Source organism: Bolinopsis microptera, chromosome 8 (genome assembly GCF_026151205.1).
Source record: "Bolinopsis microptera isolate Bmic1 chromosome 8, MBARI_Bmic_1.0, whole genome shotgun sequence".
Lineage (NCBI taxonomy): Eukaryota > Metazoa > Ctenophora > Tentaculata > Lobata > Bolinopsidae > Bolinopsis > Bolinopsis microptera.
The window spans coordinates 10,643,660-10,668,143 of record NC_087079.1 but is presented as its reverse complement, the minus strand read 5'-3'; the positions used below and the strand labels follow the sequence as shown (position 1 = coordinate 10,668,143).

Sequence of the window (24,484 nt, the reverse complement as noted above, 5' to 3'; positions counted from 1 at the left end):
CTATTAGGTCAATCTTCTGTACAGATCGAAACGAACGGAAATTTGCAAATTGGAACTGTAACGTAATTTACTTACATTCATTATAAATAGTCATCACAGATCCAATTCTCATCCAGAAAAATCAGAAACTATCTTAAAACTGAAAGAATCTAATTGAAAATTCAATAATTTCCATGCACTCTCATGATCTGAAGACCCTAGAAGTTCTTAAAAGATTCCGCCGAACTTTACATTCTCGTATCACTTGCTAATATATCTAAAAAGCAATTCTGTCAATCCATGCTAGCTGAAGTTGATCTCTATCATAATCTGTTATTAATGTAAAAAAGGTAGGTAAACTATTGAAAAGACTGTCCATGCACCTTCATAAAAAGTTCGTAAAATGTTCAACCGAATTTCTCCTCCTGGTAGCGTTTGCTAGAGATCATCTCCTGTAGTGAAACACACTCTTGCTCCAGCAGAGTCGTCTCCAGTTGATCCCTGACTCCAGCCACCACCCCACTTCCTCCACACGAGTACATGTGACCACCATCCCGAGACACTCTAGCTACCACCTCTCCTTGCTCTGCTATGAGATCTTGGACATAACCTTTCTTCTCTAACAAGATCTTAGGGCCTGCTTTTCTCGCTGTTTTCCCATCTTGACCGGGCTCAGATCTGGAGTAGGCTCTGAAGGTCTCTATGTTGAGCACAGTAGCAGCATCCTCCAGCAGTGAGCCAAGGAAATCATGTTCTTTGTATCTGCAGCCGTGGAAGATGTAAATTGGCCCTGTCTTAATACCTGAACGGGCATCTCGTTCCCTGGCATTAACAAACGACTGGAAGGGAGCCCAGCCAGATCCAGCCGACACAAGGAGCAAAGGAAGGCTTGAGTCCTGGGGCAGCCTCATTTGCTCGTCACTCTTGGAGAAGTATCCCTCAATCTTCTCACCCAGAGAGGCGCTTCTCACAAAATTAGAGGTCAAACCCCCTACTGTCTTTCCGTCTTTCATGAATTCATGCATGGCAATCAAAATGTTCACGGTGTGACCATCATTTTGACAAGAGGCTATACTAAAAAGCCGTCTCTTGATTGTAGGCATTTCCCCGATGAACTTTGCACTGTCAAATTCGCCTGCGTTATCCGTTGGTTTGCTTGTTTTGTTTCCGTTCTCCCCTTCTGCTATGTCGTTTTTGTTTCCGTTCTCACCATTCACCATGTTTTTCTCAAAAATGGCATCTAAGTTAGCTGGAATTCTTTTGAGGTCTGCTACAGTGCCAAGGAATTCGTCAATGGTCAGTCCTGAATAATTTGGATTCCATTGTCGCCACGGCTCATGGATTGCTATCTTCTCTTCAAGTATCAATGGAATACTGCCGAACGGAACATCAGAAAGACTTCGTGCAACCCTTTCTTTTTCAGTCGACAGGTTCTTAGGGAAGATTCCTATGTGCTGCCCAGGAAGAAATAGTTCCTTGTCATCGCTGGATTCTGGTTCGTATGACAGGACAAGTAAGTTGTTGTTGTAAAGACCCGTATAGAGCCACCTCTAAGGGCTTTGAGACAGTTTATTAAATATAATAATCAATAATATCGAAAGTCGTTTCAAAATATTTTCAAACTCAAAGTTGAAATCACACTCACACTAAAAAGATCAATTATTTTGTCAAATGGTAAAACTTTAAAAAAAAAAAAAACTCTCGACACATTACAGTACGTGAGCATGATTAGCATGCCTTTCATTTTATTTGTACCACTTAAGTCCCAGAACTTTTTATTTCTTAATTCTGCTTGCTATAGTTTGTTATAATATACGGCTATTCTAATTTCTAGAAATTTTCAAGCGTGACGATGAAAATTTTATCGCGAGAATTATCTTTAAAGGACCAGTTAACTGAAAAAAAAGTTATCCTCATATTTTGACAGATTGTGACAAATAGCAAACTAAGCAACGAGTCGAAATTCCTAAATCTCTAACTGCTCTCTAACGCGTGTAAATAGCGTTTGTATTATTTTGGCGATGACGTCATAAAGTCCCTCTTGCGCGCAGAGTAGCTCGTGAGACTGTATTTTACAGGTAAAAAATGGACATAATACAATCTTTTCCCCCGAATAACTCGAAAAGTAAGTAATTTAGGGTACATGTTGCTTCATAAGTTGTATATAAACATGGCCATTCTGCACAATTTGCACACATTCAAAAACCTTTAGGGCCTTCATAGCCCAATTAACCAGATACCCATAGTTTTTCATGATTTCTGGAACCGAAAATCAGTTTTTCGCCAATAACTGAAAAAGTAAGCACTTTAAGGCATATGTTTGTTCGTAAGTCATATATTAATATGCTAATTGCGGTTCTTTTGCATCCTGTCTGAAGACTCCATCACGATCATATCGAAAATGGGCTTAGCACCACGCCCAAAATGGTTTTTGGCGAATTTATCGAAAAGTAATGATTTTAGGCCATGTGTTGCTCAATAACTCCTATATAAACATGCATATGCGGCTTCGTTCAAGCCTATTTTGAAGTCTCTACGACCTTCAGAAGCAAGGGGTCGGTTACGTTATTGGGTCAATATGGGCGTGGCCCTCCTGGGTTTTCTCCACGGTCAAAAAATGTCTCCAAACGAAAATCGTTTAATCATAACTTCGGGAAGGTCTGTGCAAAGTTTCGTGAGTATTAGAACATTTGCAGGTTCATTTCCATAAATGTCCATAAATGACTGGACTACACTACTTTAGAGTTAACTTTAGAGAAACTCATAAGTCATTTATCTCAAATTAAGCTGTTAGTGTCCATGATCAACCTCTGGCGACAATGTTTTACGTGAAATGTAAAAATCAGGAGTAATATAAAAAAGGTATTTTTAGATTAAAGTGCTAGCTCATAGTTTTAGAATTGTATAGATTAACGTTGGTCATTTAGCCATCTAACAATCGATCGTGCCGTAATATATGGCCAGAGAATAATAGGGTCTTGGAAATTCTATAGTTGTTCAGTGGGTCGATCGACTGAACACGTTTGCACTTGGTATTTACTATTTAAACTTACCAGTAGTTTATTTATGTTATGCACCGATGATAATGCAATAAGGATAACAACTAGGTAAGCCGGAAGTCTAATTCAAAACACACCTCACACCGTACACACCTCCAATCAGTAATTTTACTATTTGGTAGACCGGGTATTTTGGCGGGAATTCTGTTCCCACGGCACTGTTCTGATAGAAGCTACTTCTACTAATGGTCCCAGAGGAACGGCCGTAAAGTAGCCAGACTTCTTGTCTCCTGTACTGGCAGACACTTGCAGATTAAAGTTAGAAATTTCGCTATGCTATAAATATAATTGCTCTCGGAATTGAACAAACTCTTACTTATCTGTATCCTTTCTAAATTCGTTAGAGTTTCATGGACTGGGGAAAAATAATCGGTACAGTCTCCCTGCTTGTGTAATTAAGCAATGAAAACAATCCACAATTATCACATATGACATAAGTTGTAATAGCAGAAACTTTCTAACCGTACATTCACCCGCCACTGTTCAAGAACCTATATCACTGTTTAAAATCATGACGTGAGCACTGTACATCCAATCAGCTATTCCTTTAGTTAGGATGATAGCCAAAACTATAAGGATTTTGGAGAACTAGGGTAATAGTCATAATTCTAAAATTTGAGTGAGTTACACGTGTTTTATTGACGATGATAAACATTTGTAATGTAAATTACGCTATGCAAGCGCGCACTGAGGGACTTTATGACGTCACGAGGCCACAGCTTATTATTGCAATAACACGCGTTACACGTACGCTAGAGAGTTGGTTCTTTCGGCGATACGATTCTTTACCAGTTTGTCACAGCTGATTTAAATCTTAGCCAAATTGGAGACTACACATTTTTCAGTTAACTGGTCCTTTAAGATTTTGTGCATTAAAAAGCCGCGCGGAGTGGGGTAAGGCTTGCTGTTATCAGCGCTTTGGCAGTGAAAAATATGCTGAAATATGTCAGTCCATTAAGCGAACGTTGTTTATTACTGCTCGTTTATTGTGTGTTTGCTGTCGTCCTATGTTATGTTATGTTATGATATGATGTCATGATTTAGCGATTATTGGTCGCTGTATTACTCAATCATCCCTCATCTATTGGACTTCCTCAAACCAGGTACGTTGTGTAGCAGAAATGCTGGCCAGCTGTCCTCTGAATTAGCTAGTGTTGACTGTTGCTCAAGAAGCACGCGTTTTGCGTTCGATTTGTAAATATTTATTGAAAATAAGCTAGGTAGGGACGTGATGTTCTTGTTGGTGTCTGTTAGAGCTAGTAAAGGTCCTTTAAAAAAGATGGATGCTTTGAAACATCGGTTATTGTACGTATCTAGCCATTCGCTACTGTTCTCATGATTTGAACCATGCGTGGGTATGTTATCTGGAAACAAGTTTCTAATTGATACAGGTACTGTGTTAGGAAAGTGCTTCATGCGGTGCATTAATGTAAGCGCATTCTTTACGATGATGCCGTGTATTGTCAAAATCTCAAATTTGCAGAATGCTTCTCTGGTGTGAGCTGGCAATTTGCCGTCTTTGTAAAAGTAATTTACATATCCTGGCATAACCACCATAAGTAGTATTTTTCTGGTGCCCCCTCAGGAGACAGATTTATTTTTTCCTTTAATGTGAACTCGAAAATCTTTTCATGAGAATCTATCATCTCTTGGAAACACTGGTTCAGGCTCCTCTTGTTGCTGTATCTCCATCTGTAAACTTTCTTAGCGGTCACTCCTTCGACAGCAGTACCTTGTGACTTTCCACCCATTGGCAGATAATCATTGCAGCATTTGACATACAGTGCTTTAATCCAATCATCGAATGCTAGCTTTTGGTTCGCTTGATCATCACCAAAACCAGCATCAGTGATTCGTGTTCCTCCTTCTGTTTCGATTTCTCTATCTAGAAGTTTTCCAAAATTTGCGAACGTCTCTATGTATTGAGAAGATCCCAGCCCAAACACAGCGTATTTTATGCCATCAAAACGATAAACTTTGTTGAGAAGGTTTCTGTGAAATTCCTCAGCGATTGAAGGGGCTCCCCCAGCTCCAAACGGAGAGGCAATGATTATGACGATATCAGAGCAATCGATGCACTTTTGAAGACCCTCCTTATTGGTGATTGCAGTGACCGGAACGATAGACACATTGAATGCCTTAACAAAAAGTGACTCAGCGGCCCTAGCATAAGTTAAAGCAGTGCCCCCTTCTGTGGCATACACCATTGCAACTCGTTTTCTCTCTTTGAGACGTTTGCTCATCATTTCAAGGAAGTACATGGACGTTCTAACCACCGCACGAAAAGAAAATTTGTTCCGACGTTTCCTGAAGAACATCTCCGGACCTGCTTGGTACTCATATGATGGTGATAGGGCATACCGCAAGTATTCGTGATGAAAGGTGGGCACTAGACCACCTGACATGGGTGGGACCACCCAGAGCCAATCTGTGGGACACCCTCCTCTTGTCCTCACTTCTTCTTTCATAAACGAGTTGAAGTTGTCTGCTAGTGTCAAGTGATCAATCATAGAGACGCGAGCAAGCTTGAAGCTGTGGTAAACTGCCCTTGTCAATTCCGTAGCCACTGTGCATTTCCAATAGGTAGAGTTCATGGAGACATCCAACTTTAATGCCCTCCCAATAGGTTCCATTAGATGGTATCTAGACTCAGCCAGCAGATTCATCACAGAAATCTCAGTGTCCTGGAAGAAACCTGCGATTTGTGAGCAGGTATATTGGATACCTCCCGCCTCCAGCATCATTGAGCTGACTGAAGGTATTGCATACCATCGTAGACCCAGCTTAGTAATTTCTGGCTCTTTTGGATGAGTGATATCGACCATGTACCCTTTGATGTCATTCGGTAGCTCGAATACCTCCGTATTTTGATTGGCATCTGATATCATGATGGGAAGCAACTCAAACGGACCTCTTTTAGGCTTCCAGCCCAAACTTTTGGCAAGGTTAGCTAGATAGACGTTCTTAGGGTCGCCTATAATATCTCCATTTTCCTTCACAAAGCCTGCAAAAGCAAGCAGAACGCCATTCCAAACTCTTATTCCCGGTGTATCTTTGTCTTTCATGTATCGTTGACGGAATACAATGGCAGATGGGTTTATCTGACCACCGTTAAAAGCCACCCTCAGATTTTTGCAGATAGCATCGAAGATATCCGGGCACGATAGTGCGTTTCTCTCGTCAACCACTGTCAAGGTTTTCCAGATGTTACGCCCGACACAGCGTGGTGCGTTTCTCCAAGCAGTTTTAGCAGCCCAACTGAGCTCATCAAAGGTGTGCTCGTAATCTCCAGTGGCTTCCATCGTACTTAATGCTTCAGCTACTCTTTCATCTTTTGCTAAAGTAGGTTTGGAATTCTCCACGTCTGCGTAGTAGGTATCGAAGAACTTTTTCATTTGGATGATGGCTTCTTCTTCAGAGAGAGGACCCTTCCCGCTAGTGAGCATCTTTGAACCTTGGCAGGGTGCCCAGGCACCAGACTGGTCCCGACTTTCTTTGTTTAGTGTATCAGTCAACGGTATTGAAGCAGGATATCCGTAGTCGTTAAGTTCTACTTGCTTTTTGACCGTCATCTTGTGGTCTTTCCTGCTAAGATTAACGTTTTAAATCCTGCTATAAAGATCGAACTGATAACTTACATAACATTATATTATTGTAATTGCTCTGAAACTTTATACAGATTACAAGTCATTCAAAAGTGTGCTGACTTGGTTTCCGAGGCGAAGCAGAAGGGAATGGTTAGGTGTCCGTTTTCACTTCAAAAACTAAAAATGAGCTGCATGATTGCATTAGGGACTACGGGTGGAAGATGAATAATTAAAATTCCAACAGCATCTTGTTCCCTTTATTATGCTGATTCCGGGAAGCATTCTCTTTACGCCCTCATCATACTGTAGAATGAGATATCGTTCATTTAAAATTGGGTAATTATAGGCCTATCAAGGATTGCAGCCCAATTAAGAGCTGATCAATAACAGCTACTTGTGCCATATAGGGGATAACTGAGGTCACGTGACATTCGGTCCTATCACGTGAGTCGTGACCGCTAATCCTATCACGTTACCTTGATTCGTAAACCCTCGGGCACGCGATCACATTCGTAACGTGTCGTATGCCGACTAGGATATTTTGTGACGTCAAGCTACTTGATCAGACCTTATATGGAATAATATATTGGATCGCGTGTAATTGGATCCAATTATAGGAGCTGCGCAATCATTGTAGTGCATATTGATCAGGTATCACCTTCTGAAACTCAGCAGGCAGCTGGGCCAGAGATTTGAAAATAGAAGGATTTTTTGTTAATGAATATCGAAGCAAAAATCATGAGACTTTATGTTTTCGAGGACGCTGAACACGATAAAACTGGTTATAATTATCATACTCAAGGGCAAATTGCTTTAAAATGCACTTGAATGTCATAGATGTTATTATAAGGGGGGGGGGGGGGGGGGGGATCCAAAAAGGGCAGGACATTAGCGGACAAAAGTAGACAGCAAAATTTTCAAAATTTTGTTAAATTTTGCTAATGTGGCGGGTGATGATATTTTTTTAAAAGTCAAATTTTATGTGGTTCATCCTGTAGATCCTGTTTTAAAGGTATATTGGGGCACGAAGTGAGATGTCGAGGACTGTTGTACTTGGATACAATTACAAAATCTAGACTTATCAGAAATGCAATGGTGGCATTTTTTATAGAAATGGCTATGGGCTTCGAGACAATACCAGCTGAAATTAAAACAGGCATGCAAAAATTCGTTGATTCTTTGATCCTCATCAAATTGGTTTAAAAAGACGAGAGAAAAAGAACAGAATAAGAGGTCAGAAGAAATAACTTTCACTAATGGGTTACAATATCAGACCAGACTAATAATATAATATAAGAAGTCACTGACTTACTGGTGTGTGTGTGGGTTATAGACATGCAGCCCTAGAGCGAATCAGAATGCAGGATCGATATCACGTGACCATGGGCAAGCCAATACGTGCTGTACGAACAATGTTGGCTTTTTTAGGGTTAAGGTTAGGTACTACATAGGTTATTTTTAACAAAAGGTGGTAAATTTCCTAAAAGGAATAAGAACGATCATGCACAACCTGTCCGTGAGATAAACGTGATATAACAGATGCTGATAATAATAGATACAGAAATTAGTTGACCATCGAAATCATTTTGACAAAACATTTTGATAAGAAGTAATGATTGGAACAAATCGTCGAATTGAATTTGATTGTTCTGGAAAGCCAATCAAATTTAAAAGTCATAATGTGTTCAAAGCTATCTATTATTGTAAAATTAGTTGAACATCAATAATTTTGACCCTGGACTCCGTGTCTGGCTTGTCTGGCTTGTTGATTAAATTACTGTATCAGACATTAAATCTTTAGATAGTATTTTAACTGAGCATTTTTTCAGCATCGCGAAGAGCAGGCTGCAGCAAAAGTAAAAGCAAACCCGAAGTACTTTTATAGTTATAATGCCAAAAAGTTTTCAAAGAAGAAAAGCCATACTTCGTTCACACAGTGAACTTAGCGATCTTGATTATATGTATTTAACAATGCAATATGTATATAATATAGATTTTAATTCCAAGTGGTGGTAGAATAATTGAAAACGTAGCACTGTAAATGCGCCAGCTATTCAACTTATAACAACTTAATCAAATTGATGAAATTCAAGTGCATTTTGAAGTGATTTACCCGATACTATGAGATTTTTTGTATTAATAACACGACTTAGGCAAAGATAGCGGTGCCAGCCGTTGAGCCGTTACCTGGGGACCCCAAGCTGTAATATTCACAAACATTAAAGCTGCGGCGGAATGACAAGCTGGGATGAGCGCGGCCCAGGAATGCCAGCCGTTAAGCCGCTCAGCTTATCGTATTACAAATACAATTGATAGCATCATTAAAATTTCAATTACGCTTTAAGGCAATTTACACGAGAGTATGATAATTATAACCAGTTTAATCTTGTTCAGCGTCCTCGAAAACATAGGGTTACAAGGTTTTCGCTTCGATTTTCATTGAAATAAAAAATCCTTATATTTTCGATTCTCTGGGCCAGCTGTCTGATAGGTTTCAGAAAGTGATACCAGATGCTGTCATAATTGAGCACTCAGCTTCTATAATTGGATCCAATTACACGCGATACAATTATATTATTCCATATAAGGCCTGATCGAGTAGCTTGAGCTCTGGTGACGTCACAAAATATCCTAGTCGGCATACGACACGTTACGAATGTGATCACGTGCCTGAGGATTTACGAATCAAGGTCACGTGATAGGATTAGCGGTCACGTGATAGGACCGACTGTCACGTGACCTCAGTTATCCCTTATATGGCACAAGTAGCTGCAATTGATCAGGTCTTAATTGGGCTGCAATCCTTGACAGGCCTATAATTACCCAATTTTAAATGAACGATTTCTCATTCTACAGAATGATGAGAACGTAAAGAGAATGCTTCCGGGAATCAGCACAATGAAGGGTACAAGATGCTGTTGGAATTTCAAATATGCATCTTCCGCCCAGAGTCCCTAGATTGCATTTATAATCATAGATGCTCAATAAAAGATTTCGTACGGTAATAATAAACACCCACTCTGGTGTGGTCGGACGGTTGCAAGAACACGACATAATATACGCGTAATTTGAAATGTAACACTTCCTCCTAATCCTAACATTACTTTTGACTTGACATCCGGCAAAATTTACCATTAAAATTTAAGAAATATAAATGTGATTGAAAATTGCTTGACTTGACAACCAATCATGAACGGAAGACTAGGCCCCCTAATATCATGGATCTCGCATAGATCAAATCACTGATCACGTGACCCAATCAGTAACGTTTGATTAATCACGTGTACAGTGTAACCACTCAGCACTCCAGAGTCCCAGACTATACGGGCTAATTATTTATTAATAGGGGATCACAAAATTTGCTGACAAAAACAAAAGGAAATATACAAACTTCAGTAGCCTCAGTATAAATGGGTTTCCGGCGAGGTTGTAGCTAGTCAACAACTCATAGTCTTACAACAACATCATTACAGTAACGGTACATTGGTACAATGCAAAATCAACCTGTTCACAGTCACAATGTATAACCAAATACTTTATTTTTTAAAGGAACACTTAACAGCACAAGAGTGTACACTTTCAAAGTTCCACCATCAATAAAGTCAGCGTAACAGTTGGTGTAACTTCACTGAACACTTCACGCACTCGTAGGTCTTAATCCCACACAAACCACGGTGGCTAACCACTTGGTCCTATGAGATCCGGGGTCTCACGGTGATCTGCCTTCCAGACATTGATTGGGTTAACGAGGTGTCGTAATATTTCCACAGCCACCGACTGATTTTTGTTAATTAGTTAATATTTAAATTCAATTAAAATCAGTCGCTCTCAGGGGTTCTTATTTCTTAAGACGTTTGAATCGAGCGCATTACATATATGAGATATAGCTAAATTCTTGTCGATTCCAGGGACAAAAAACGCGCAGTAAAACGCGCCAGAAAATATTCTTGGTTATTCTTGAAATTCCCAGGAATATGTAAGAATCTAATACTACCGGTAGTAGTACTTCTGGTAGTCTGCTACTACCTTTAAGTTGCAGGAACGCGCGAAGATCTATATGTAAATATTACGATACACTACATGAAATCGTGGCCTAATTGGTTAATATATATATGGGTAAACTAGACCTGCATAAGCCAGGGGAACGGCCCATAGCAGGGTAACCAGGATGGCCCGGTACCCAAAAACCTGATTAACTAGCAAGGATAAAAAATAACAATAGGTAATAAATAGATACCAATACTATACCGATATAAGATGCATAGTTCAGAAGGATCAAACCGGGATGTTCCTTCTGTTAGTCTTTTGTAGGAGTCCATGGCTGTCGTATTCTTGTCTCTATTTCTTTTCTTCTCCGTGTTGTATTAGTCTTGCTGTAACGAGGAGTTAAGAAATGTCTGGTATGGAATACTAAGGTCCTGGGAGGTATCATGTTAAAGATATAGAGGGCTGGGGAAGTCCCTGAATCATGTCCATGAGCAATAAGAGGAAACTGAGTAGGTAACGTGGTTGTCCCTTCCACAATCAGCAATGATGAAAAAGAGGGGTGAGGGGGGAGAGAGAGAGACAGGCATTAAGTCAAGCTACGAGAGCCGTCCAGTGGACTATTGAGCCCTTAGAACTGGCTGGGTAGCAGGACCTTCTGCAAGTCTGAACACGATCTGGGGAGGGGAGGGTGATTGTGGTAGAGGGACAATTACGTCAGCTAGGGCTAAGAGAAAGAGACTAGGGGGGGTCATAGAAATCTAGATACTTGGTAGCTCTAGCGAACCCCACTATGTTACTGATAGAGAAGGTTTGATGGAAGGTGTCCTCCCAAGGTAGTATTTCCTGTGTATGGAGAATGCTGGACAGCTTGTGAGGTAGTGTGCTGTAGTTTCCTTGTCTTCATCACACTTTTTGCATATGCTGTTGGGTTCGTTGCCAATCTTGTTTTGGAAATATCTGAGATAACTGCATCCTGTGAATAGATGTGTAAGAATTCTGGTATTGTCTCTATTATGTCGTTTAACGTCAAGGTGTCTGTCAAAGAAACTAATAATGTTGGATTGGTGAAAATCAGTGGAGGATCTGAAGAGTAATAAACGTTTATAGTGAAGTCGAGAAAAGTAACTGTCTATAATATCAGAGAGAGAGGAGTGAGTGTAAGGGGCAAAAGGAGGCGGTCCAATGGGAGGAGAGTCGGATCCTTTGTTTGCCAGAGAATCTGCGAGATCATTGCCTATAATTCCACTATGCGCCGGTACCCAGTGGAGGGTGACGGATATCGTCCTGCTAAGTGCGTTGAGGGCTCCTAGAGTGTCTAGGATGAGGTGGGATCGGGTGATAGTGCCCGATAAGGCAAGAAGAACTGCTTTGCTGTCGATACAGATGTGGAGCTCAGTAGCTTCGTAAGAGTTCTTGGAGAGGTGGATACAGAGGTGGAGTAAAGCCAGTAACTCTGCTTGGAAGATGGTTGTGGTGTTTCCGAGTTGGTGGAAATGTTCTGTAATAGACGATGAGTTAAGAAAGAGGACGAACCCCGCTCCTGCGAGGTTGTTCTTTACCGAGCCGTCGGTGTATCCCACTAGAGTGTCTGGTTTATGTAGGAGAGGGATCTGAACTAGGGCAACCGAGCGGTCGAGAATATCCGTTGTGAAGGATTGTGACAGGTTGAGTGATGCTGGTGCTATGTCTAAAAGGGAAAGAGGTGGGAGAATCTTCTTGAGCTGATCATTGAGGAGTATCGAGTGAGATGTCAGCTTTCCGTCTCTAAGTCCGTATGAGGCGGACGAAGTGATGTTAAGCCTGAGGAAAGTTTTAAGAGAAATGGAGTGAATCCTGAGGTCGAGAGGGGGGATTTGGGTGAGGACCTCTAAGTAACAGGTCGGAGAGGAGGAGATGGCTCCTGTGATCAGGAGTAGAGCTGTTCTTTGTACGTGGTTGAGCATGTTAGTAGCCCATTTTCTGGAGTCCAGTATATGGCTCCAGACCACTGATCCATGAGAAAGAGCTGGGATGATGATTTGTTCGTAGATCCAGAGTGTGTAGGAAGGTTTAAGTCCCCATTTTTTGCTACAGGCAGATCTGATGGTGTGCATAGGTTCCTGATAGCTTTATTACAAGTGGCATCAATGTGGGGTCTCCATAGGAGTTTGGAGTCAAGGGTAATACCAAGGTACTTGACCTCATTTACAAGGTGAATGTTGATGCCTCTTAGAGATAGGGGTTTATCAAGCGTCCATAATCGTTTCCTGGTAAACATGATAGCTTGGGTCTTGAGAGAGCTAAGTTTTACGCCGATGGTCGTGCACCACTTATCAATGATAATGAGGTATCTTTGACAAATGGCTCTGATGGTGGGAATGTCTATTCCTCCTACTATGATGGAGAGGTCGTCTGCGAAGGCTTGAATGAATGATGTGTCTAGGTTGTGGTTAGAGAGGAGGTCGTTAAGAGTAAGGTTCCAGAGAAAAGGCGAGAGTACTCCTCCTTGAGGGCAGCCTCTGCTGATAGTTCTAGAAATAGAGATACCGTTAAGGGTGAGAGTGATAACTCTATGGGAAACCATATAGTAAATCCAGTTGCATAAGGTGGTGGGAATTCCCGAGTTGTTGAGGTTATGGTAGATGGCGTCATAAGAGATGTTGTCGAAGGCTCCTTCAATGTCCAAAAAGAGTCCTAGGGCTTGATTTCCAGCTGAGAGGGAAAATTCAATTTTGTTGGTAATCTTGTGAAGGGCGGAGTCGGTAGAGAAGTTTCTCTTGAAACCATGTTGGTTGTCTGTAGTGAGGTTGGAGAGTCCAATGTCGGCTTCAATGTACCAGATGATCAGTTTCTCCATAATCTTCTGTAGAGTCGAAGTAAGGCTGATGATACGAAATGCTCGCACATTTGTATAGTCGTCTTTAAGAGGTTTGGCGATGACCACACCATTAGCCTCATTCCAGTCGTCAGGTGTGATACCCAAACGGAGGGAGTGTTTATAAAGGTGAAGAATACAAGGTGAGATAGAATCCCAGCATGCGTTAATCATATTGAGTCGAATGTTGTCTGGTCCCGGAGATTTGTTCGGAGCCATGTCCATGCAGACTTTCTTCAGTCTGTTAGGCGTGATCAGAGAGTTGATGATGTTGTCATGATCTGGGCCTGGGTCAATAGGAGTGTGTGCTATCGGGTTGTCAATGGGGAGGAGAGCTTCAGCTAGCGTATCTAGGGTTTCTCTTGGAGATGATGTGAAGCTGCCGTTCGGTTTTTTAAGGGATCCTAGTTGTCCGGGATTAGTGTTCAATGATTTCATGACTTTATGGAGTCTAGCTGCTGAGGGTATGCTAGAGATTTTGTTCACGAAGTTTTTCCAGCTAGATCTTTTAGCTGTCCTGATGATGTTTTTGTAGTCTTTAAGTCCGGTTCTGTAGAGGTTCCAGAAGTGATCTGTTTTGTGTTTTCTGGCTTTCTGGTGCATGATTCTGACTAGCCTGCGCTTTGATGTGAGTTCAAGGTTCCACCATGGAACTGATGATCTGATGGAGGAGAACTTGATCGGGCAGGCTATGTTGAAGGCTTGGATGAGTGTGTTAGAGATATAAGAGTTAAGCTTATTGAGATGGGGTAAGTCGCACGTGGGAGAATATCTGAAAGGAGAGTCAGAGATAGATTGCGTAACTAGATCGTTGAAAAGCTTCCAGTCGCAATCCTTGGGGGATCTGTAGGGAAGTTTAGTCGGAGGGGCAAGATTAATGGTGTAGGATAATCTGGCGTGGTCAGAAACTGTCGAGCAAAAGGAGCTGGACCAGTCATCTAGGAGGTGGAGTCCGTAGTCATTAGTAATCGTGAGATCAATGATAGAGCTTCCTAATTTAGAAAGGTAAGTAGGATTTGATCCCTTGTTGATGATATGAAGAGAGTTGGCAGCAATAGTGTCCCTCCCCAAAGTGTGTTCCTGGCGTTCGTGTCGCTACCCATGACTAGAGGGATTTTGTTGAGGTTACAATGAGTAATGAGGTCTAATAACAACGGGTTGTTAATAGGGAGAGTGATGTCTATTGTCTAGGTATGCTGAGCAGAGGATGAATGATTCTGTGTCAAGAGTAATTCTGATTGTGGTAATATCAGGTGAGCTGAAGTGTCCCAGTCTCATGCTAAGTGTATGAAGTCCTTGAGGGACAATGATCGCTGATCTAGCTCGTCCGGTGGACGAGATGAACGGTTTGTGTGAGCTAGGGATGTTAGGTATGCGCTGTTTTTTGCTGACATATGGTTCTGTTAATAAGAGAATAGTGGATGGTTTGAGGTCTTTGAGTATGCTGGCTGTAGCTGTGGTCATTTTGCGAAGGTTAGCTTGAATGATAGGTGTGGCTGGGAGTTTAGAATTTGAAACATTAGTGTTGACAGTCATATTTAAATCGAAAGAGAGAAACAAGGTCTTGTAAAGAAGATTTCAAGAGAAAACGTAAAACTGAGGTTAGCGTTAAGCTGAAGTTATGTCCTCGGGTGATGAGGAGGGCGAGTCTTTAGCGTAACTGTTGTTACGGCTCCTTTGAATCTTTCTTGTAGGCGAGTGATCGTTAGGGCTGCTCCGGGGTGTGGGAGTTTTTTCCCCTTTGTCCTTTGTTGGGGTGTTAAGTGGAGTAATTAACTCGATCAGGTTAATCTCAGTCTCAGTGAGGGTGGTGTTCTCAGCGTCTTCACCACTGAGCAGTCTTTCCTCTGTATCTGTAACGGATCTGATGTCCAGACCGGCCATCAACTCCGCTGGAGACTCAGAGGAGGCAATCACCGCTGGGGAGATCTTCTTTAAGTCCCACGGGTCGTTTTTGTCTCTGGTCTGTGGCGTGATACTGTTGAGTGAGGCTATCATCTGAGCCTTGATAGCATAGAGGTCTTCGTCGGGTCTGTATATACCTGTCAATCCAGGGATGCCTGGAGCTCTCCACGTAACAGTGGACCCTCCGATCCTTGAGGTCCAGTTGTGGGTTCTAAGCCAACTGAAGGCGTTCTCGTCTAATTCCAAGTAAACTTGGAGCATGGAGTTATCTGAAGAAAGCTTACCAGGTCTGAAAATCGATACTTGTTTGCGGTTAACTTCTCCACATGATCCTGCTGCGAAGGCTAGATGTATCTTGTCTATGAGGTTTCTGTGGGCCAGGTATATCTTGCCCATAATTTTGTGTCCAGGAGGTCGTTCTCCTGGTTTGAAGCATTTGAATCCCGAGTGGTCGTCAGGAAGGTTCTTTTTCTGTGTTTCGATGGCTTTCTGGTAGAAGCTGAGGGCTGTTAGGTTATTACAAGAAAGGGCGTAACCCCTCCCGTGTCTGTCTCGTTTAGCACTTTTAATATCATGCGGGTTTGTGTCTAAAGATTCTAGGAGATCTACCTCCGCTATAGCGATCTCTGCATGGATATGGAATACGTCTTCTCTAGTCAGTATTCTACAGTCTGTCCTAGTAACTAGGAGAGTCAAGTCGGGGTCTGCGGTGTAAACACCTGAGCTGGGCGCCCCGTTAGGGACAGCCTTGGATGTCCCGGGCTCCTCTACTAAGTCGGCGACTCCACTAGTGGATGCCGACTCACCAGAGGGCCTGGAACTGGTCTGTATGAGTCTGCGTGTTGCAGAGTTGTAAGGGTCGAATCTATTAACTGCATTCTTAATACGAGGCTTACCAGAGTTATCGGTATTTGACTGATTTCTTCTTCTGTTGTTCCTTTCTCTGTTTTTGAGTCTGTTGAGTTCCTTGTCTATCCTGTCTGACTCCATCTCAGCTGAAGTCAGCGCCTTTCCTCCCACCATCGTCTTGAATTCCTCTTCCTTCTTCTCCCCCCTCTCTCCAGCCATCATCTCTTCTTTATCGTTCATAATGCTATATAGCTGTGAAGTATAAAGTTGGTTAATGCGTTGGCTTTACATTAGCAGAATGCGAGTTCGAGACCTGGAAAGTATAATTTTTCGCCCACTTTTTTTGGCAATCATGAATAACTAATGAATAACTAAACCTCTGTAATATAACTAGCAAAGTGAAATGAAATCGTTATCCGGCCGAAAAATTTATAGCCGTTTTAAAAATTTATTATAGCCGTTTTTTCTTTCCAGGCTGGATTCCTAGCCACTTTTTAAATTTATGCCACTGGGCCTCCAGGGATCATTATTTCAATAAAGCACCGCTATCATCTAATTCGATTGGAGAAGCAAGAAATAGACAGACAAACTCGATCTTAACCTCAATGATTACTTTGTGCAAGGGTAAAAATAATGATAATAATTAACTTGCAATAGTGTGAAAAATGAACATGTATGCAACAATAAAAATGCAAATTCAACAAATCTTGGGATTTATATCTAAAAATAAAGTTGCAACGAATTATTCATTATAATTTTTAGGCTGCAGGCTTGGCTACTCCGTACTTATAGAATAATCCATAACCTTCTTATCTAGAATATTCTTAAATATCTATTTTATTTTTAGGTCAGGAACGGTCATCAAAATGAGTTTATAATAAGGTCGATTATATTTTGGTAAATTTCTAGCTTCCTTTCAGAAAATAAATCTTGGTTTCTATGGGTAGGTAGTTACATGTACACTTACACTCACATTCCAAATTCTCAGATTCATATAAAAAGCATGCGAGCTCACCTGGTCCAATGAGTAGGAAACAGAGAACAAGCTCTGGTGTCGTTATAGTCACGTGACCTCAGAAAGTAGAATTACTTCTAATCAGGACAAACATATTATGCAGAAAGTTCATTATTATTATCATCATTCATCAGATGGCAAGTTGATAATGCATTGACAGACTTGCCTTTTAATAGTATCGATATTTTATAAAAAAACAAAAGAGGGTGAATCTTGGAAAATGGATAACTTGTCAAGCTGGATCTTGATCCCTCAACAGATTAAAATTGAGTCACTTCAGCCACATTAAGTTTTTCCCCTCCAAATTTGCCGCACATAAAAAAGTTTTAGTATTTAGGCAGGTACTATTTGCAAAATATTACCGCACCTACATGTTCCCTCCGGAATGGAATGAAGTTTGTTTTCCCTTCCAAAAAAAAGGATTAACTCAACAGTAGTTAGTAACCGTTCACAAATGAAACCGGCTATGCAATTGATCGCTTGTTTTTTGCATTTATTCATTGCCTTAATAAAATATGAAAGGAATGCGCGAAGATGAGATGGTGCAAAATTTGAGTTATCAAACTCAATTCTAACGTGGTTCTTTTAGGAAACCCAAATATGGCGATTTTTAGGATTTTCACCAAATTTTTTATAACAGTGCTGTCGCGTCTGAATACTGTGACGTTGAAATGATCAAAACTAATCTAATGCATAATTAGACCATGGTTCAGTTCAAAACAGTTCATGCCTCTTCACATAACAACATCATCCTCATTCCTCATACTGTTATCAAAGTACCGAACTTTTATCAGGTTGCTCTATTTCAATGTCACATTTTAAAAACTGTCAATATGAATGACAACAAGAATACCTACGAGAACTGATCACGTGTTTTTTTTCAGATGTGACGGTAAAACGAACCAGATGTCGGTGGAGAAGTACGATCCAAAAGAGGACGGCTGGACTGAAGTAGCAATCATGAAGTCTCGATGTAGCAGTCTAGGAGTAGCTACACTCGGTTAATGAAGATAGGGGTGAAGAAAGATAAGAATACGAGATTGTGCTGGCAGGGCCCACAAGTCAGACCTAAGGAATATCTTACATTGGAGTATGAAAGAGGTCATCACCAGTCACGATATATCCCGGAAATTCCCGGAAATGGCGGTGATCTCCTGCTCCGTTCTACACTCACTACACAGAAACAAATTTCGGATTTTGTTCCGTGTTGGTGTTGTGAGGATTTTGACGAGTTGGTGCCCCCGTATGGTGCCCCCACCAAGTCCCACCTGGGCCAGCTTCTTGAAGTAGCTTTAGAGCTTTAGAGTTGAAATGAGAGTTTAGCTCTAGTAATGTTGGAAGTGTTGATTCACTGTTATGTTCCGACTGTAGAAGATCGAAGTTATAATAATATTTATGAGGTGATCGATTTGTGATTTTCATTGTCAGACTGTACTTTTTGAAGAAAGTCTTTTAAATGGGTTTTTTCATTAAAACAGGATGTATATCACTACCGATTTATTTCTCATTTTATCTAATACTATAAAATTTTTAAGGTAAACCGTAGAACAGGGTAGAATATATATATAACTATCGCATAATATGTTATAAGATTATATTTATTTCGGATTGTCATTTCATATCCCGATATTATTTCCCATGTCCCCCATATTTGATCAGATGATATTTTGGGATCCAACACCCCAGTATTGCAATGGTTGCATGGTTAATGGTTAATGGTTTGTGTATGGTATGTAACTTAACTGAAATTCTTTGCGAGTTCATTTGTAGAATAGCTGTGTTTTATTGACTTTCTATATCGAACCGTTTTTTTTAACGATTGAAAGTTGCAGAAAACGTAATTTAAGCTACATCCGAAATATAAAGTGCATTATTTTATGGGTCACATTCCAATTTTAGATCAAGCACGTAAAGCCTCATAATATATTGTGTTTAATTCAGCATATGTCGAAATGTCAGACGAAACAAATACAGAAAAACTAGAAACAAATGCTCAACAAAAAGGGAATATTATCGATAAAAAAGAAGCTAGCAATGGACAAACAGAAATCAGCGCTGGAGAAAGCAGTACTGAAAAACTAACGACTTCAAGCCCTGATCCACAAACTGTGCAGAAGATTGTAGCCGCTGACAACGTTTTCAGGATTCCCCAAATTCCGCTTCAGAGAATAAGAGCAGAAAGACCAGTTGAGCATATTCATTTTGACAAGAAATGGGCTGCTAAAAAAGGTCAGCTCCACGTTAGCCATCGATAAGTCAAAAATTATACTTATTTTAGCCATTGAAATCGTTCGCTTTTTCATTCTGCTCACTGTTAAAAATTGTATAATTCGTCATTTGTTTTTAGATCTTATTTTTCGCAGGTTATAAATAGGAATGTTTCCATAATTTTTAACAGCATTTTGAAAATTCGGAAGATTAAGCTTACTCAATGGGCGTTGATAAACCACAACTTGATCAAACAATGAAAACAATATGATTCCGACGTTAGTAAACTAACGACAATTCATTGCAGGTAGTGGTGGGTTGGCGCCAAGCAAGAGTACAGTGTACATTGCCAATCTGCCTTTCTCATTGACAAACAACGATCTCCACAAGGTACAGCTTCACTTTGTCGCTATCACGTGAAAATATCTCTTTTGATTCCAATTTCCATAATTCCCTTAAAACTTTAGTTACTGTGTGTAATATTTGTAGCGAACGAGCCGACACCTCAACAGTTTAATTTTTAATCGAACTTTCATGAACATGATTTAATACATGAATTATAATTATTCTACAGTACAACATTTTGACTGTGTTTGAAGAGATTTCTATTGCTAGTTTTACGCGTGTGAGGGTAACCTTCAACGCGCGCACGTACACGTACTAGACTATTGTTATTTTGTAGAAATAAGCGTGTCCTTATTTTGGACACTTCTTGTCTCCAGTGCAAGGCTAATTCTATTAATAGTAACACCTTGACTTTTTAACAAGTTTCGATATAACTGATTCCAACATACGCCCATAGCATGTCCAAGCGGAAGAAACGAAACCAGCAGCATTTCATACCGTATGTTCGAGGTTTTAAACCCCCAATTCTATCCCAGAAACGGTCTGCGTTAGGGCCTGTTGAAGAGAGTACCGTGTATTCCTTTACTGGTCACCAATCGATCCCAAAGTGTACATCTGAAAATGATTGGCTTGCACAGTACGATGAAGAGGGCCAGACTGTTGCGCAATTCAGACAGGAAAACCCCTGGTTTTCAAAAAGGAAATTGAAGTACATGAAACAGCCTTTTGTATCGAGTGGTACGACAATACTTGAAAAGTATCCCAGCGGGAAAATTTTCATCCTACCGATCGGAGATCTTGATTTAGATGTATCGAAACTTGCTAACTTTGCTGAGAGCTACCTAGGAATTCCTTTTGTAGTTCTGCCTGCGTTGGAGACTGGGGTTGACGGTAAGAAAGTATGGGTAAAACGTGGCGAACAAAAACGGTACGTCCAGGCCCGAATTGCGGAGAATGGAAGATTCCAGATAAACATAACGGCTGCATTGCAAGAAGTTCGGTATCATTTGGAGCTGAACAGCTCAAATAGCTTATGTGTTATCGCACTCACTAGGTACGAGTTATTCGAATCTAGGTCCGATTTGTTTGTCGCAGGTATGGCCAGTGGGAATCAGAGGATAGCTGTGTTCAGTATTTTAAGATATGATCCCAATCTTTCGTTCTCATCTGAATTTTGGCACGACGTACGAAAGGTATCCAAACCGATGTCGAAATCAAAAACTGGTTGTTTGATTTTTGAACGGAGTGTTAAATTACTAGTGCATGAAACGATGCATCTTCTTGGGCTAGACCACTGTATTTACTTCGAGTGTGTCATGAACGGGTCTGGACATTTGGAGGAAGATTTTCGACAGCCGATGTCTCTTTGTCCTATATGTCTACGAAAAATGAAGCTGCTCACAAACTGCGATATTATTGACCGATATAAGAAACTTGGTGAAATTTACACAGAGTCTAAAATGCAGAAGGAGGTCAAATGGGTAACAGAGAGGCTGGAATCATTCGAGTGATCACCGTAGAACTTTTTACAAAATTTCTTTTAATCATTTTAACGGCCTCTCGATGAATTAGAATTTAGATTTATTTTTCTTGTTTTGTGCGAGTTTTTATTTTTAGTTTATATCATAGTTACGTTCTTTAAGTTTTAACTGCGCAGCATTTATATTTCAGGATTTTAGAACAAAATTTGTAAATGTACGAGAATTGTAATATTTGATTTCATTGTACATGAGACTTTTGAGTTGAGAACATATTATAATGTAAATGTAACAAAGCATATTGTATTTTAAGTTGTACGTTATAAATAAGTTTAGTTTTAAGTATACTGTATTGTTATTGGTCAGCGATCATATGTATTTTTAAAACTGGTTATCTATCCAATAATCCAAGTAATTTGTTTTGATTTTTTTTTCTTAGTCCAATTTCGATCTATACAGCTTCTCAATTCTACGTAATTTTGTAACACTGATATAAATCCAAAAAACTTTATGGTTTTAATATTTACCCAAAATAATTACGCAACTCTTATTTCAGATACTGGAGAAGTTCGGAAGATGTATCAAGTAAATATTGTTATTTTATAACTTTTGCATGGATCATGTCACTTCAACTCACTATTGATGGTTATCATAATATTTCTACTTAAAAATTAACAACCCGAATTCGACAGTTAGGTCACGATATTAGATCAAAAGTCTTGACAAAAACTACCAAAAAATAAAGCCACTCTTGATAATTAACTATAGCCTACACCTCAGAGTTTCCATACCAAGAGATAAGGAACACAGAAGTAAAGGAATCGCTTTCGCTCTGTTTCTAGAACGAGAACCCTGTATTCGGGTCATCAATACTTTTCACGGGAAACAGGTAAGGGGCTATATTTACCTATATGTTGCCTCTGATTATCATTAAGAATTACAGTATAACTAAGGAAGTACGATTATATTTATAGGATATCATTTAATCTTTTGTTACTATTCCAGTTGTTCGGCCGGACCCTGAAGTGCTGCATGGCGAAAGACAACGGAAGAACGAGAGAATTCATCAGAAGGAAAGACTATCCCGACAAGTCAAGATGTTTCGAGTGTGGCGAGTACGGTCATCTCAGCTTTAAGTGCGTTAAAAACGTTCTAGGAGAAAGGAAGAGACCACGAAAGAAGAAGAGGAAGAGGGGTGAGAAAAAGGGAGAAGTAGACAATTATTTCAATCCTGATATCAGTTTAGCTGAGGCCATCGCAGAAGACGCAGAAATGGCGGAAGAAACAGAAAGACTAGAGGATGAAAACTCAACTGAATCGAAGAAGGAACCGGAGGAACCGCCAGGTCCGGCTGTTGCAATTTATGAAGATCAGGATGGGAACCGTTATCAAACCACGAACTCAGAACAATTCGTTTCTTATCAGACTTTACCTCAGAAACTCATTTCGAGGGTTTCGAACACTGTCAGTAAGAAACGGTATCAGCAGGATGCCTATTTCAGTGACGAGGAAATTCTTGAAGAAGACTGACTCGTATGTATCTTGTACTGAAGTTCATCTACCCGAGTGCTTAAGTATGGCGGTCGCGCGCTACTGCAAGCCGGAGATCAGAGGGCTCTGGTTAGAGCAATACTGAAGCTTGATAGCTTAAGCCTTAGATACCTAACAAAGCTCCATGGTCTGGTTATTTATGCACATTGACCTCATGACCTGCATTTCATAGTAGAGGGCTGACCTTTTTGGGACCTTACCATTAGTTCTTTAGAACAAAGAAAACCAGAGTCCAAAGGAGAAGACTGGGAAAATCGCCATTTTGGCCATGCCCATTTGTGTTATATTCATTATTCATTCTAGAGTAACCCGGCCCGTGCCTACGGCCGGGACTTCCCTATCGCAGTTGACATGCAAAAGTATAAACCCCTCTAATATATTCGAAAACATGCATCAGTCCAAACAGATCACAATTTAATTCCGAGTGCTCCTCATATATTTAATAATAATACTTGATAGGCAATCTTGAGGTCCCCTGCCAATTTAAATAGCAAATCTGTTATAAGGGGAGCCGGAGAGGGAGAGTAAGTGAAACACTTGGGTCACAAAATGATCGATTAAACCACCATAACATTAAACAATCGAATTCGACACAAGAAGTGTGAGTAGAACGAGAAGAAGTCCCAGAGTTCTTCTGGAAAATTCTTCCGGCAACGGGGTTTTGTTTACAAGAGGATGCAGGCGGTTCAAATGGACAAATAGTTTAACAGTTGCTGACAAGATATTTGAACAGTCCCTTCAAACGGGTCGAATAAAGTCCCGAAATACCAACAATAAGCTGAACTATAACACATTCGCAACAAAGGTTACCCCATTAACTTGTACTTTACCTCATTGTAAAATGATTGTTTTAACTAATTGAGTGCTTTACAACAGTAAACATTACCTCCGGTATTCTCGTAGGAACCAATCCTATGCGTGCACGTTACACAATACTCATCAAATAGTCTTAAACTCCACCCTTTGAGGAAACATGCCGGTATAACACCAGTGGTCGACCGGGTCCCCGGCCCCGTCCAAAATCACAACCCCCGGCACTAGAAAGTAAAAATACTGCACTGCAGCTAAAACTACGGCTCAACGTAAACTACAGAGCCTAACATATTTTATGGTAAATTTTTTGTGAACCGAGCCATATTTGGATGTGGGATTACTTTTAAAATCCCGAGGTCCAGAAAAAGTAGCAGCTGAGGGTTATCCTCAGTTCCGAGTTGAGGATTAGACTATTAGAAATTAAGTATGGATCTCAGGATTTAGGTTAATGAGGATTATCCTGAGTTGGTTCACAGCACGAAGTTGCGGTTTAATCCTCAAGTCGGTGAGGATAAGCCGCACCTTGAGTTTAATCCTTCCCCCCGATTGTAATTGCATCACACCAGCCTATTAATTATTATCAAATTCATGTTTCAATTTCTGACTTCAGTTTGGTAAACTACCCCCGGCCCCGGCAAAATGGAAGATTTCCCGGCCCCGGCCAATTCTCAGTGGTCAGCCCCGGCCCCGGCTATATTGGGGCTCCCCGGCCCCGGTCAGAATCCTGCCCCCGTTCGACCACTGTATAACACTCATCATCGGTTGAGTTCCAAAGGGGGGGGGGGGGGGGGGGGGAGGGTGTCATGTCCGCCTATGTCCTGTCCTTTTTGGATTCTATGAGACAACGGACGTGT

The 24,484-nt window shown here is 40.7% G+C and overlaps 3 protein-coding genes across 4 annotated transcripts in view; 2 read left to right on the top strand and 1 right to left on the bottom strand.

Annotated features, from left to right (window-relative positions):
- LOC134820004 (kelch-like protein 20) overlaps positions 1–19,007 on the top strand; it is a 75,263-nt gene extending 56,256 nt beyond the window's left edge. For both annotated transcript variants that reach the window (XM_063830172.1, XM_063830174.1), the window contains exon 13: positions 18,120–19,007. In XM_063830172.1, the coding sequence (XP_063686242.1) occupies positions 18,120–18,240 (121 nt within the window). In that variant the 3' untranslated portion in view covers positions 18,241–19,007. The remainder of the gene's footprint in view (positions 1–18,119) is intronic.
- On the bottom strand, positions 114–6,837 carry LOC134819792 (nitric oxide synthase, inducible-like). Its single transcript, XM_063829934.1, has 3 exons — positions 6,746–6,837; positions 4,575–6,623; positions 114–1,527 (listed from the first exon to the last, which is right to left on the bottom strand). The coding sequence occupies exons 2-3, from the start codon at positions 6,608–6,610 to the stop codon at positions 387–389; spliced, it is 3,177 nt and encodes a 1,058-aa protein (XP_063686004.1). The 5' UTR covers positions 6,611–6,623; positions 6,746–6,837; the 3' UTR covers positions 114–386.
- A 170-nt stretch (positions 19,008–19,177) lies between the features above and the next one.
- Positions 19,178–23,799, top strand: LOC134820007 (zinc finger CCHC-type and RNA-binding motif-containing protein 1-like). The gene is made up of 5 exons (XM_063830179.1): positions 19,178–19,464; positions 19,751–19,833; positions 21,823–21,851; positions 22,047–22,155; positions 22,272–23,799. Exons 1-5 carry the CDS (start codon positions 19,188–19,190, stop codon positions 22,794–22,796), a joined length of 1,023 nt encoding a protein of 340 aa, XP_063686249.1. The 5' UTR covers positions 19,178–19,187; the 3' UTR covers positions 22,797–23,799.
- Positions 23,800–24,484: the final 685 nt, after the last annotated feature.

Bases quoted from the DNA above. Each gene is read 5' to 3' on its own strand.
- LOC134819792 (XM_063829934.1), bottom strand. From the start codon at position 6,610: ATGACGGTCAAAAAGCAAGTAGAACTTAACGACTACGGATATCCTGCT. The intron at 1,528-4,574 runs GTAAATTACTTT...AAGCCCTTAGAG, and splicing joins TGGTGGTTATGCCAGGATAT to GTGGCTCTATACGGGTCTTT.
- LOC134820007 (XM_063830179.1), top strand. From the start codon at position 19,188: ATGTCAGACGAAACAAATACAGAAAAACTAGAAACAAATGCTCAACAA. The intron at 21,852-22,046 runs GTAAATATTGTT...CCTACACCTCAG, and splicing joins AAGTTCGGAAGATGTATCAA to AGTTTCCATACCAAGAGATA. The intron at 22,156-22,271 runs GTAAGGGGCTAT...TTACTATTCCAG, and splicing joins ATACTTTTCACGGGAAACAG to TTGTTCGGCCGGACCCTGAA.